Source organism: Corythoichthys intestinalis, chromosome 12 (assembly GCF_030265065.1).
Source record: "Corythoichthys intestinalis isolate RoL2023-P3 chromosome 12, ASM3026506v1, whole genome shotgun sequence".
Taxonomy (NCBI): Eukaryota; Metazoa; Chordata; class Actinopteri; order Syngnathiformes; family Syngnathidae; genus Corythoichthys; species Corythoichthys intestinalis.
Genome location: NC_080406.1, coordinates 17140058 through 17154463, shown reverse-complemented (window position 1 = coordinate 17154463; position 14406 = coordinate 17140058). Strand labels below are relative to the sequence as shown.

Here is a 14406-nt window from a genome sequence, read left to right as displayed (position 1 = left end):
AAAAAAAAACAAAAGAACATGACGCATATTTATCGACGTTAACACGCTTTTATTTTTGAATGAATGAATTTATTGTTATTGTCATCATCATCAGAATTATTTTAACTCAACTAATTCATTTTATAGTTTAGTTGTTTTTTTGTTGTTTTTTTTAAACTGTATCACTCGGTAGTTGTTCATCCACAAAAATTAAAATAAATAAAAGTTTAAAATCGGGACTAAAAAAATATAATTTACAATGGGAAAATGGTAACATTTTTGTGGTGTTTCGTTGCTATGGCAACCGCAATCCAACATCCATGCCTCTCACAGTTCAAATAAAATTCAACGTCTATCGCCGTTAACTCCTTCTTGCCAAATGTATCACATTTTAAACACTTAGAATGTCATGATTTTGAGACTAATTCAGAATTTTGAAATATCTTTCCTCAAAATAAATAAATAAATAAATAAATAAATAAATAAATAAATAAATAAATAAAATAAAAATGGATCCAAGTCAACTAATGCACATGCAGGTTCCATGACAAACAAACAAACAAAAAAAAAAAACAGGATTTACCAAGGGTTATAGATATTAGAGCGCTTATTACACATATTTTTTTTTCTTTTTTACAAATTTGAAAAAAAGGTTTCATTAAGACCTTGTTTTTCAAATTTTGTGATTCTCTGACAATTGCTTCATATTGCAGGCATTAAAGGGTTAATGGCATTCAATGTGTGACGTATGACAACAAGTAAAATTAAAAAGACAAAGAAATCAGGATAGACCCATGCTAACATTGTTTACGTACATACAGAAAGTAAATTTACAGCATGTTCTGGTGCTATTAAAGCAGTACGATTTTTGCATTTCTCACTTTCAGTGTTGTGTGTTAATTCTACATTTGACAGGTCCGTATAGCTGTTAATGGAAAACTCAACACCTTCTTGCTGGATCTTGCCATGTTTACTCACAACCTGTTTTAAAACAAGAATGGCCTGTACAGTAAGTAAACAGCACTGAAGTCCATCTATTGGTAGGCTATATGAGTCTCTTTGCAAAATCTCAATTCAAAATCCACTTGAGCTTTGCTTAGCACGGATGTTTGCTTCCTCCATTAGTCTTGTCTTGAAATTTATCGGGTGAGAGATGGATACTTTTCCATGACGCCGACTGTCACGGTGGTGCTCCAAACAAATGGGACACAGTTCAGTCCCCTGCCATGCATTTTCAGCACCATCTAAACTGCAAGCCTACAGCTGATTCAGACTGTCTGCATCTTCTGTCTTCTTTTAAAGTGCCGTAAAATCATCTTAATCCATTTATATTCCACCTTGAGAATCATAGAACTGTCATTCCTTGTGAAAACAGTGAAAACATCATGCATTACTGCCATAGACTTAGCAGTATTTTAATATGCACTAAATACAAACATTTGCCCAATCAGAGGCCATACATGGAAACACGTATATTCAAGAATTATTAAAAATACCTAATAATTTCCTACTAAAATAGAATTAAAACGATGTAGGATTATTAAAATTGGTATGGAATTAGCTATAAATTGGAGATTCCCTGAGTGAATGTATACACAAAAGGTGAGAAAATTGTTGAGTGATTGAGATAATTGCCAATAGGGCTGAACGATATTGGAAAAAACTGAAATTGCGACTTTTTGGGGGTTTGCGGCTGATTGTGATATATATTTCGATATTACAACTAAAAGAATTTGGACAGGTACTTTGGTTGACTCACCATGACCACATTGTATTCATACAGTGGTATGAAAAAGTATCTGAACCTTTTGGAATTTTTTCACATTTCTGCATAAAATCAACATCAAATGTGATCTGATCTTTGTCAAAATCACACAGATGAAAATACAGTGTCTACTTTAACTAAAACCACCCAAACATTTATAGGTTTTCATATTTTAATGAAGACTGCATGCAAACAATGACCGAACAGGGAAAAATAAGTAAGTGAACCCTCTGCCTGAGGAGACTTAAAGAGCAATTGCAACAAATTTTTACCAAACATTTTAAGTCAGCCCAATCACTGATGAGTGGTTTAAAGCTGCCCTGCCCTCTATAAAACACACACGTGGCAAGAAATGTCTTGATGAGAAGTATTGTCTGAATGTGCATCGTGGCTCGGTCAAAAGGGCTGTCTGAAGACCTGCGATCAAGGATTGTTGATTGGTGTAAACCTGGGAAAGGATACAAAACCATCACTAAAAGTCTGGATGTTCATCAATCGACAGTCAGAGAAGTTGTCTACAAATGGAGAGAGTTTGGCACTGTTGCTTCTCTCCCAAGGAGTGGCAATCCGCCAAAGATGAAGCCAAGAGTTCAGCGCAAAATACTCAGAGAGGTAAAAAAAGAACCCTAGAGTGTCTGCTAAAGACTTACAGAAATCACTGGCACAGTCCAATATCTCTGTGCACACATCAACTAGTATATGTAAAACTATGGTCAAGAATGGTGTTCATAGGGAGGACTCCCAGAGGAAGACACTGCTGTCTAAAAAAACATTGTTGTTCTTTTAATGTTCGCAAAAAGGCCGTTGGGCACTCCACAGAAGTTTTGGCAAAATATTTTGTGGACTGATGAAACCTAAGTTGAATTGTTTGGGAGTAACACATAAAGTCATGTGTGGAGGAAAAATGGAACAGCTCACTAACATCAACGCCTCATCCCCACCATGAAGCATGGTGGCGGGAGCATCATGAATTGGGGCTGTTTTGCTACCTCAGGGCCTGGACAACTTGCAATTATGAATGGAAGAATGAATTAAAAAGTTTATCAGGATGTTTTGCAGGAAAAACTGAGGCCGTGTGTCAGACAGTTGAAGCTAAAAAGAGGATGGATGCTGCAACATGACAATGATCCAAAACACAGAAGTAAATCAACTTCAGAATGGTTTCAGAAGAACAAAATACACGTACTGGAGTGGCCAAGTCCAGGTTGAACGCCATTGAGATGCTGTGGCATAACCTAAAGACAGCGAATCATGCCAGACATCCCAGAAATCTGACTGAACTACAGCAGTTTTGTACAGAAGAATGGGCCAAGATTAGTCCTGATCGATGTGCAAGACTGATCTGCAGCTACAGGAAGCATCTGGTTGAAGTTATTGCTGTAAAAGAGGGGGCCACAAAATATTAAATGTGATGGTTCACTTACTTATTTTTCCCGCTTCTGTCATTATTTGCATACCGTCCTCATTAAAATATGAAAGCCTATAAATGATTGGGTGGTTTTAGTTCAAGCAGGCAGTTTTTTCATCTGTGTGATTTTGACAAAGATCAGATCACATTTAATGGTGAGTTTATGCAGAAATGTTAGAAATTCCAAAAGGTTCAGATACTTTTTCATACCACTGTATAATACAGTTTATTCCAGGCTAAAGGGGTTGATTTGTGAATGATAAAGATTGCTGTATATATAAGGCAGAGGTGGGTAGTAACGCGTTACACTTACTCCGTTACATTTACTTGAATAACTTTTGAGAAAAATGAACTTTTGACTTTTGCTTGAGTATGTTCTTGAAGAAACGCTTCTGTTACTCCGCTACTTTGGGCTACACTAGAGTTACATTTCCTCTTTATTCTACATATTGACTTTATTTTTGTCAGAGATGCTAACAGTAGCTCCACCAGTTTCACGAATGAGTTGTTATAGCAATAATAGCATGCCTCCATTATACCAATCAGACTCAAGCTTGCCGTTCTTCTGTCACACCAGCCGGTTCAATCACGTGGTCTTTAAAGCACCGTAAAAAAATCAGTATTTGCTGTATGTTCTGAGAAAAAATACCATATTTAAAAAAAAAAAAAAATCGAACATCACATGCAGTTTCTATTAATAATAATGGAAATTTAATTGTATAAAAGAGGTGCTTATGTTCACCTTGTGAACCATTTTAACCTTTTATCCCACAATCTCTTTTTCCGACTCATTTTGCTATGCCAGCCCACAAATGATTCCAGAAATGCCACACGAGAGCGGATTTATCTCCAAGCTGTCTTCATCAGCAGTAATCAACATGTTTCCACGACAGGGAAGCACTAGTCTAACTCCTCACCCAGATTGGCATCCTCCCATGACTTGTTTATCTGGGTTAAGTGGCTCGACACACGACCTCGCCGAGACAGCCAATTAGGCACGGGAGAAAAAAATGATTAGAGGTGAGACATAATGGGCCCTTTACCCCTCTATCTTTCTTGTCATTTTTTCCCTATGTGTTTCCAGACCAAGCAGATGGTCCCCTGCTATGATATAATAGCACAACACATTGACCTCCCAAATGGGTGGCACAAAAGAGACAGTCCATTAACTTGGATTAAAAAAAAAAAAAAAAAAAAAAAAACACGTGGGAGCTTTTCATCCGGCCAACAAGCAATTAAAGGAATACAAAAAAAAAAAATGCTTGAAACACTTGACTGTATTTCAAACCCACAAGCAAAGCTCAAAGGCTCAACAAAAGGACAAGATCCATATTGAGTTAATTTTTAAATGCAAAATGGATATGTCAATAATCAAGGTGTAAAGAGATTATGCATTTGTTCAGTCAATAAAATTGCATGAGCATGCATCCCTGAAGCAGGAAGCAGCGTGACATTGATGCTGTTATCCCACATCAGCACACAACCTTGGCGAGGTCAGGGCCAGGATGTGCATTTGTTTATACTAGAGGGAGACAGCGTACCTATAATCAGATGCATCTCAATAAATTCCAGTAATATTCGTCTGTTGGTTTTCCTTGGCAGCACATTATAATTTTAGCCATTTTGAAACATTTCAGGCATTTCTTTCTGTACCAATCAGCTATATGCAATCTATACAGTTTTTTTCAAAGAATGGGGTCTGTTTTCCCCCCCAATACATGGGGACTGGTTGATTCCTACTCCAACGTTTGCTGAGATGAAAACAATTATTAATGCCTGACTTATGTCATATTTTAACCCCTTCAGACCCGCATTTTTTCTGCTGGGCAAAAAAAAAAATCTGCCCTGATTCTTTACTCTACTCAAACACTAGTGACTAGAACAAAGCGTAATTTTTTGGCTCGGATATATTTTATGCTTTTATTGGTTATTTTTAATGTGTTTTTCATGACAAATGAGCACTTTACATTATCCTTTCTGAAATTTAGTTTGGTCAGCCATTTTCAAAGAGTTCAGTTCAGACCGCGCGCGTCATTCTGGAAAATGTGGCCCAGATCGGATTTAAACCACATACGAAAGTGACCCAGATCGGATTTGAAATGGTCCACTGCTATGCGACTTATCCCGTTCAGACCGTCAAGTTAATGCCTCACTCCAGTCGGAAAAACACGAAAAAATCGGATTCGTGCATTAAGACCTATGAACCTAGCCTTAGAGACATCTGGGAGAGACTCAGTTTAAGCCACTACTCCTCCGAGTTGAGAGGAACCAGGTGAGGTGGTTTGGGCATCTGGTTCGGATGCCTCCTGGACGCCTCCCTGGAGAGGTGTTCTGGGCACGTCCTACTGGCGGGAGTCCCAGGGGACGACCTCGGAGACGCTGGAAAGACTATTCCTCTCGGCATGCCTGAGAGCGCCTTGGGAGCCAGCCGGAGAAGTTGGTTGAAGTAGAGCAGCGGTCTCAAACCGACTCCACAAAGGGCCGCAGTGGGTCCTGGTTTTTGTTCCAACAGATCCAGCACAAACAGTTCAACCAATGAGGTTTCTACTAACATAAGCAGCACCTGATTGCAATCAACTGATTACACTTGTAAGAAACCAGATTGGTGAAAAGGTATTTGTCTCGTTTGGTTGGAATGAAATCCAGTACCCCCTGCGGCCCTTTGAGGACCGGTTTGAGACCACTGAAGTAGAGGAAAGTCTGAGCTTCCTTGCCAAAGCTGCTAACGCTGTGACCTGACCCCAGATTAGGCGGTAGATAGTGGATGGATTGATGGATTAATTTAATTCAATTTGTATTTATTTAAGTTTTTATTCATTTATTGCATTTTGTAAATTGATTTATTTACATATTATAATTTTATATTTATGTAATTTTTCCACTTCTGGTACTATGTGTCTAAACAACCCGAACATAACGACAAAATTGTTACGGCTCACTCACCCTCACCTTCAAAACTGCCTCACTGATGCTGCTCTGCACACCTGTCACCAATCACCACACCTGCCTCCACTTCATAATCAACAGCCTGCCACTACAAGAGACCAGTCTGCACGTCATTCAATGCCAGAGCATCACCTAACCTCACATGGTAAAGTACAGGCCACTCAATTGACCAACATTTGACTTATTGATATAATTTTTCTTCGCAACAACTCTAAGCCATCTCGGCCTCCTGACCCTGTCGAGGAATCTGCAGTGCCACCACCTCTCGTCAGTTCTTTTTTTTAATTTTATTTAAATTTTTCTTTGTTTAATAAACATGCCCTCGGGCTCCTAGTCATCTCTGGCTCCTTGTTGCTGCGCTCCTGGGTCACACATTCAAGCAGGGGTGGGCAGTGCCCACCCAGGGACACGCTCTGCCCACCCAAAGAAAACTGGATGTAGTAACAACAGCAGTTTGGGCACCGCGTATGGTATTCCATTCATATAGTACTGATGTGTTCTAAGTTTTAACATTTGCGTTGTTACCTCCTCTTTCACCTTAGAAAAAAGAAATTAAATGTTGGTTTTGTTCCTAGCAGGCGCTACAACATTTATTTATTTATTTATTTTTACATTTTATCAAAGTTTTCACCAGTGTTCACCTGGCTGTTGAGTTTGGTGAGTTTTGAAGCATTCTGAGGGGGTCAAAGTAGGGCTCAAAGCATCGGCAGGACAAAGAATGACTGCTAGGGGGTGCGACATAGTGTATTTGAAATTTGTCTTTTGCACGGTGTCAAAGATTGCACCTGTCTTGACCTGCCTGCCGATTTTGGTGCATTTTGAAGCATTCTAAGGGGGTCAAATTGAACTCAATGTGGCTGCGGAACAAAGAATAACTACAATAATAATAAAACCGAGGAACCACAATAGGTTACCTAAAAAAAACATTGTCACCTACATGTCCACGCTGTTCAGTTATGGATGTATTCTAAGTCAAATCAAATCAACTTTTATTTGTTTAGACTAGGGCTTTCAAAATTATCGCGTTAACGGGCGGTAATTATTTTTAAAAATTAATCACGTTAAAATATTTTACGCATTTAACGCACATGCCCCGCTCAAACAGATTAAAATGACCGCACAGTATAATATCCACTTGTTGCTTGTGTTTTTTGGTGTTTTGTCGCCCTCTGCTGGCAGTTGGGTCCGACTGATTTTATGGGTTTCAGCACCATGAGTGAGCATTGTGTAATTATTGACATCAACAATGGTGAGCTACTAGTTTATTTTTTTGATGGAAAATTTTACAAATTTTAAAATAAAATTTCTTTAACTTGTACTAACATTTATCTTTTAAGAACTACAAGTCTTTCCATCCATGGATCGCTTAAAGAGAATGTTAATAATGCTAATGCCATCTTGTTGATTTATTGTTATAATAAACAAATGCAGTACTTATGTACCGTATGTTAAATGTATATATCCACCTTGTGTCCTATCTTTCCATTCCTACAATAATTTACAGAAAAATATGGCATATTTTGTAGATGGTTTGAATTGCGATTAATTACGATTAATTAATTTTTAAGCTGTAATTAATTTGATTAAAAATTTTAATCGTTTGACAGCCCTAGTTTAGACCAGTGGATCCCAAAGTGGGGTCCACGGACCCCCAGGTGGTGAAAAACGTCTTTCCAGGGGGTCCGCGACATGATGTCTGAGACAGAGTAATAATAAAATATTTTTCTGAAGAAAAGAACAAAAAACAACCAAACTTGACAGCCTCGATCTGAGAGAAGCTGATATCAAAGAAGAAATCCAGAGGCATTTGAAAACACTGCGGGGAAGTTTTCACCACTATTTTACACCTAAAGAATTGTCTGGAAAAGAAGAATCATGGGTTCAAGATCCTTTTGGCTTCAATCTTGACACGATGCACGATGACGGCGACAGAAAGGAAGAACTCATCGAACTCCGTCATTCAAAAGCCATCCGTCAACAATTTGAGAACAGGTCAAACAGCACCTTTTGGGACGAGGGGTTGGACCTGTTCCCAAAACTCACCAAATCAGCCATGGAATACTATGTTCCCTACGTTACAACGTACATGTGTGAGGTGGGGTTTTCAACTCTATTAGATGTGAAAACGAAAAAACGAAATCATCTGGAAGCTAATCATGATGTGAGAATTGCCCTCTCCAGTGTTGAACCACGTTTTGATTTATTGTGCAAAAATAAAAAGCAAGAGGACGTGAGCCACTAAAATTGAGTATTTCTTTGTACCACAATGGCATACAGAGTGGGGCAAATAAATATTTAGTCAACCACTAATTGTGCAAGTTCTCCCACTTGAAAATATTACAGAGGCCTGTAATTGTCAGCATAGGTAAACCTCAACTATGAGAGACAGAATGTGGAAAAAAACCTAGAAAATCACATTGTTTGGTCGAAAAAAACCTAGAAAATCACATTGTTTGATTTTTAAAGAATTTATTTTTAAAATCATGGTGGAAAATAAGTATTTGGTCAATACCAAAAGTTCATCTCAATACTTTGTTATGTACCTTTTGTTGGCAATAATGGAGGCCAAACGTTTTTTCTAACTCTTCACAAGCTTTTCACACACTGTTGCTGGTATTTTGGCCCATTCCTCCATGCAGATCTCCTCTAGAGCAGTGATGTTTTGGGGCTGTCGTTGGGCAACACGGACTTTCAACTCCCTCCACAGATTTTCTATGGGGTTGAGATCTGGTGACTGGCTAGGCCACTCCAGGACCTTGAAATGCTTCTTACGAAGCCACTACTTTGTTGCCCTAGCTGTGTGTTTGGGATCATTGTCATGCTGAAAGACCCAGCCACGTCTCATCTTCAATGCCCTTGCTGATGGAAGGAGATTTTCACTCAAAATCTCTCGATACATGGCCCCATTCATTCTTTCCTTTACACCAGGGGTGTCCAAACTTTTTGCAAAGGGGGCCAGATTTGGTGTGGTAAAAATGTGGGGGGCCGACCTTGGCTGACGTGCTTTACGTAGAACAATATATTTAAGCAAATTCTAGCAAGCCATTCCGTGTGTCACATTTGCTTTATTATTTTTTTTTAAATTAATAATTTCAACAATCTCGCAACTAGCCTTTGTGTCGTTCTCTTCCGACTCTTGGGCTCTTGCAAAATACTGCTGCTGTAAAATTCAACTAGCTTCAAGTTGCTTTAATTTCTCAATACGTATCTTCCCTGTAATCTTGTTGTACATGGCAGCGTGTCTTGTTTGGTCATATCGCCTCACATTGAACTCTATGAAAACAGCGACTGTCTCTTTGCAAATGAGGCAGACACAGTTGTTGCGTATTTTAGTAAAGAAATAGTCGATTTTCCACCAATCCTTGAATTGTCGGCAGTCAACTTTTTGTTGCCATTTTAGATTTTAAATTGGGAGTAAAAGGTCACATGGGGTAATGTTGCTTTGAGTGCTGCTGCCTTTTAGTGGGTAAATGAGGAGCAGCATTTAGTGTGTAAGCCACTTCATATGCTGGTAGCAGTACTGCTGACCAATTTATTAAGTGTATGTGCGGGCCAGACGTTATTGATTTTATGACAGAGGCTGGGGGCCGGATGAAATTTGACCAAGGGCCGCATTTGGCCCCCAGGCCGGACTTTGGACATGTCTGCTTTACACAGATCAGTCGTCCTGGTCCCTTTGCAGAAAAACAGCCCCAAAGCATGATGTTTCCACCCCCATGCTTCACAGTGGGTATGGTGCAATTCAGTATTCTTTTTCCTCCAAACACAAGAACCTGTGTTTCTACCAAAAATTTCTATTTTGGTTTAATCTGATCATAACGCATTCTACCAGTCCTCTTCTGGATCATCCAAATGCTCTCTAGCGAACCGCAGACGGGCCTGGACGTGTACTTTCTTCAGCAGGGGGACACGTCTGGCAGTGCAGGATTTGAGTCCCTGGCGGCGCATTGTGTTACTGATAGTAGCCTTTGTTACTGTGGTCCCAGCTCGCTGTAGTTCATTCACTAGGTCCCTCCCGTGTGGTTCTGGGATTTTTGCTCCCCGTTCTTGTTATTATTTTGACGCCACGGGTGAGGAGGGAGTTGAAAGTCCGTGTTGCCCAACGACAGCCCCAAAACATCACTGCTCTAGAGGAGATCTGCATGGAGGAATGGGCCAAAATACCAGCAACACTGTGAAAAGCTTGTGAAGAGTTTCAGAAAACGTTTGGCCTCCGTTATTGCCAACAAAGGGTGCATAACAAAGTATTGAGATGAACTTTTGGTATTGATCAAATGCTTATTTTCCACCATGATTTGCAAATAAATTTTTCACATTCTGTCTCTCATGGTTGAGGTTTGCCCATGTTGACAATTACAGGCCTCTGTAATATTTTAAAGTGGGAGAACTTGCACAATTAGTGGCTGACTAAATACTTATTTGCCCCACTGTAGCTGTGTCCAGCACTACATTATTGGCGAAAGTTGAGGTTGGAAGTCCAGGAGCTTTTTGAACGACTCACTGGGGGTCCGGGCACAGGTTGACTTTGGAAACCACTGGTTTAGACTAGGGCTGTCAAACGATTAAAATTTTTAATCGAGTTAATTACAGCTTAAAAATTAATTAATCATAATTAATCGCAATTAATCGCAATTCAAACCATCTATAAAATATGCCATATTTTTCTGTAAATTATATATATATTCTGTAAAATAAATCGTTGGAATGGAAAGATAAGACACAAGAAGGATATATACATTCAATATACGGTACATAAAGACTGCATTTGTTTATTATAACAATAAATCAACAAGACGGCATTAACATTATTATTATTCTGTTAAAGTGATCCATGGATAGAAAGACTTGTAGTTCCTAAAAGATAAATGTTGGTACAAGTTATAGACATTTTATATTAAAACCCCTCTTAATGTTTCAGTTTTAATAAAATTTGTACAATTTTCAATCAAAAAATAAACGCATAGCCCGCCATTGTTGATGTCAATAATTACTTACACAATGCTCATGGGGGCTGAAGCCTATAAAATCAGTCGCACCCAAGCGCCAGCAGAGGGCGGCAAAACTCCATAAAACACAATTAACAAGTAGGCATTTCACTCTACTGTCATTTAAATCTGTCTGAGCGGGACATGTGCGTTAATTGCGTCAAATATTTTAACGTGATTAATTTAAAAAATTAATTACCGCCCGTTACGCGATAATTTTGACAGCCCTAGTTTAGACCAAATCACAACAACTGTTATCTCAAGGATGAAACAAAACATGTCTTAAGGTGCAGTACGCCTACGCTGGTTTTGTTATATATATTTTTTACCTCCCCCCACCAATTTCAATTTCAATTTATTCACACACACATTCATATTTACAAAGTGTACATCATATCTCAGTGCTGAGCCAAAATTATGTGTGAGTCAGGTCTCCTTAATAAGCTACTAAAAGCTTATAGTCAGGAGCCTGAATACATCAAAACAATCACAAGAAACATTATCAGATCATTATCAGATGAGCAGAAGGGTGAGTTGCAGTTTTTTACCGTACACCAGGTAAGTCTAATGCCCACCCACAACTGGCATCCTGGTAACACCACTGAATCACCATAACAAAAAGCTCCCTTTGAGTGGAAACGCTTCATGTAAAAAGACAAGCACTGACTCAGCTTTGCCACAAGGTGGCGACAAAATGCAGATGATATACGTCCACAAAGCTGTGGCTATTGCCAACACATCTGGTGTTAGTTAACGCACAGAAAATATAGCATCATAAATTATTGCCGTGCCATTACTTTTATGGATAACTGTAGCTTTGGCAAAAATATATGAAGGATCCAGAACTAGACGGTTGGGTTAACTTTTCATATGGGAATGCGCACTCTCTCTCTCCCTCTGTCTATAAGTATCCTACGTGTCTCGCCCGCCGTCAGATTCATTCAGTTGGTGGCAACGTAGCAGTTTGCTGTGCTCTGGCTTCTTTTTTTTTTTTTGGAAGTAGTGCAAGAAGAGCAGCTGCGCATAAAGCTACTTTTCTCATGTGCGAACTTGGGATGAACGACATTATGAATGGAATTTGAGAGGCTTTAACTTTTCACCCACAGGTGCGAGTTGATCTGTAGAATTATGGATTCGTTGGGGCCAAACGACACGTCTGCCGAGTGTGCAGGGAGGCAAGCGGACGCGTCAAACAGGAGCTGCGGCAACATCTCAGCGGCGTTCGCACCTCGCGGCGTGCCGCCAAAAGGTGAGAAGTCATACTTCATACGTTAGGGAGGAAAGACTTAAAACGCGACGTCACGTGCATGCAAGAAACCCGTTTTGAATTTGCAAACTTGACTCCTAATTCAAATCATCATTAACACCTTCATGGCTGAATTTAGTACATTTAAGTAAGCATTGAGGGAATACACGACTGCATGATGATAACGATAATCAAATTGAAAAATACGACCAAAAAAAAATCGGAAAATCCCAAATCTGAAAATCAAATATAAAAATATATATGGCGGAAAACACTCAGGTGACTTGAAATTCCGCACTGAGACCCCCAATTTGGCCAAATTTCGAAATTGTCCTACATGCATGTGTGATACATCATTGGGAAGCTTAAAATCTCAATTTTCTGGGGGAAGAAAAATTTTGAACAGAAGGGCATAAAAAAAAAAAAAAAAAAAAAAACAACAACAACAACAACAGCAAAACCCTAACTGGAGGTGAGACCATAATTAAAGACGCCATGATTTTCACGAGATATTATCACGTACTTACCTCTTTTCGATCCAAAAACTCCATGTAGCATGTATCACCAAAGTGTCAAAACACAGCTGTGAATGACCACGCCCGGATTTTTGGGGGATTTTATGGGTGAAACATGGTAATATAAGTAGAGTCGCGATGCAGAAATCGCAGACATCAAGGAGCGGTCGAGATTTTCTCTATCATATATTTAGTTACCATTTTCAACGTTTTTTTTCCTTTTCTTTTTCTTTGTTTGCATCGATTATTTATCAACTAAAATAATGAGGAGAATGCGACAGTAACAAAAAAAATTTGCAATTTAGCAATAGTTATGAGGTAGGTATCTGACTTATTTGCAGACACTATTTTTTTCATTGTGACGTAATTTGTTTAAAAGTTGAAAATATGCGAGTGAATAATTTTTTTATTTTTTTTAAAGCTAAATATTAGACATCAATTAATGATTCAAAGCTAAAAATGAGACATTTCAAATAATAAATATAACTACTTACCTTCTTTTTATGGCTGGGTTGAAACAAAAGAGGTTGCGCGACATCTGTAAACAGGGGTCTCCAGGGTAAAACGGAAAAATCAAAAATAGAAACTGCTTTTTCAACCTTGTGTTTTGCGCCATATATATTTTGGAAGAAAATATTAAAAAAAAAAAAAAAAAAAAGAAAGGAATTTCTTTAAAAAAAAATGCAATTTAAAAGAGATAATTTTCTATGTTTACTATTATATTTAATTTTTTAAATCTTTTATTTTTAACAGTATATTTTTCAATGAAGTATTTTTTTCTTTTTAATCTTCTATTTTATGCACTTATGTATTCCTTCGAAGCTTTATATGTATTTATTAAATGTCAATTCAGGCATCAAGGGGTTAAGTTTTGACTGACATATAATGTTTGTTATTGTATAGTATTTTGTTATTGTGTAATATTTTGTCAAAACTATTGGAATCAGCGTTGAAAATTGTCAGCTAATGTCATCATACAGTCTAGTATTGAGACGATTAATTGATTAACTCTAGTAATTCTGTTACAAAAAAAGATTCAAATTAAATTTTGATGCTTCGAGTATCCGTTTAAAGTGCCGTTGTAATGGTTTATTTTGAAAGTGTTTGCATTTAGTTTTATTGATTTGGGTAGATACACTGCCCTCTAGTGGCAACAGTGAATATGACATAACTCATTTCATATGGCTGAATCCAGCTGCTCCCTGTAAAGACCAACATAAGCTAAGTTTTTGTTTGAGCTCGTTTTTTCTTTAATGCATTCTTAATTTAGTTTATAGGTATATTTAGCTGTTTTTGTGAGAATATGTCTTTGAACCATTTGTTAAGTGCATTGCCAAAAACAAAAACACACACAAAAAAGTTAGCATTTTATAGCATTTAAGCCAGCGGACTTTTGCTATGTAAGTTAGCCAATTGTTTTCTTGTACTCAGAGCGTCATTTATTTATTTATTTTCGTACCATTTGAGGTTCAGCTCAGGTATTTTGATTTTTTTATGTTCCTTATCTGATTATTAGAACTAACTAGTTGCAACCCCGATAGCTGCAACCCTAATACAGTCAG

At 38.1% G+C, this 14406-nt stretch overlaps 1 protein-coding gene across 1 annotated transcript in view; it reads left to right on the top strand.

Annotated features, from left to right (window-relative positions):
• Positions 1 to 11934: 11934 nt before the first annotated feature.
• Positions 11935 to 14406, top strand: part of cckbrb (cholecystokinin B receptor b) — a 49772-nt gene continuing 47300 nt past the window's right edge. Inside the window, exon 1 of the mRNA XM_057852017.1 lies at positions 11935 to 12332. Coding sequence (XP_057708000.1) covers positions 12212 to 12332 — 121 coding nt within the window. The 5' untranslated portion in view covers positions 11935 to 12211. The remainder of the gene's footprint in view (positions 12333 to 14406) is intronic.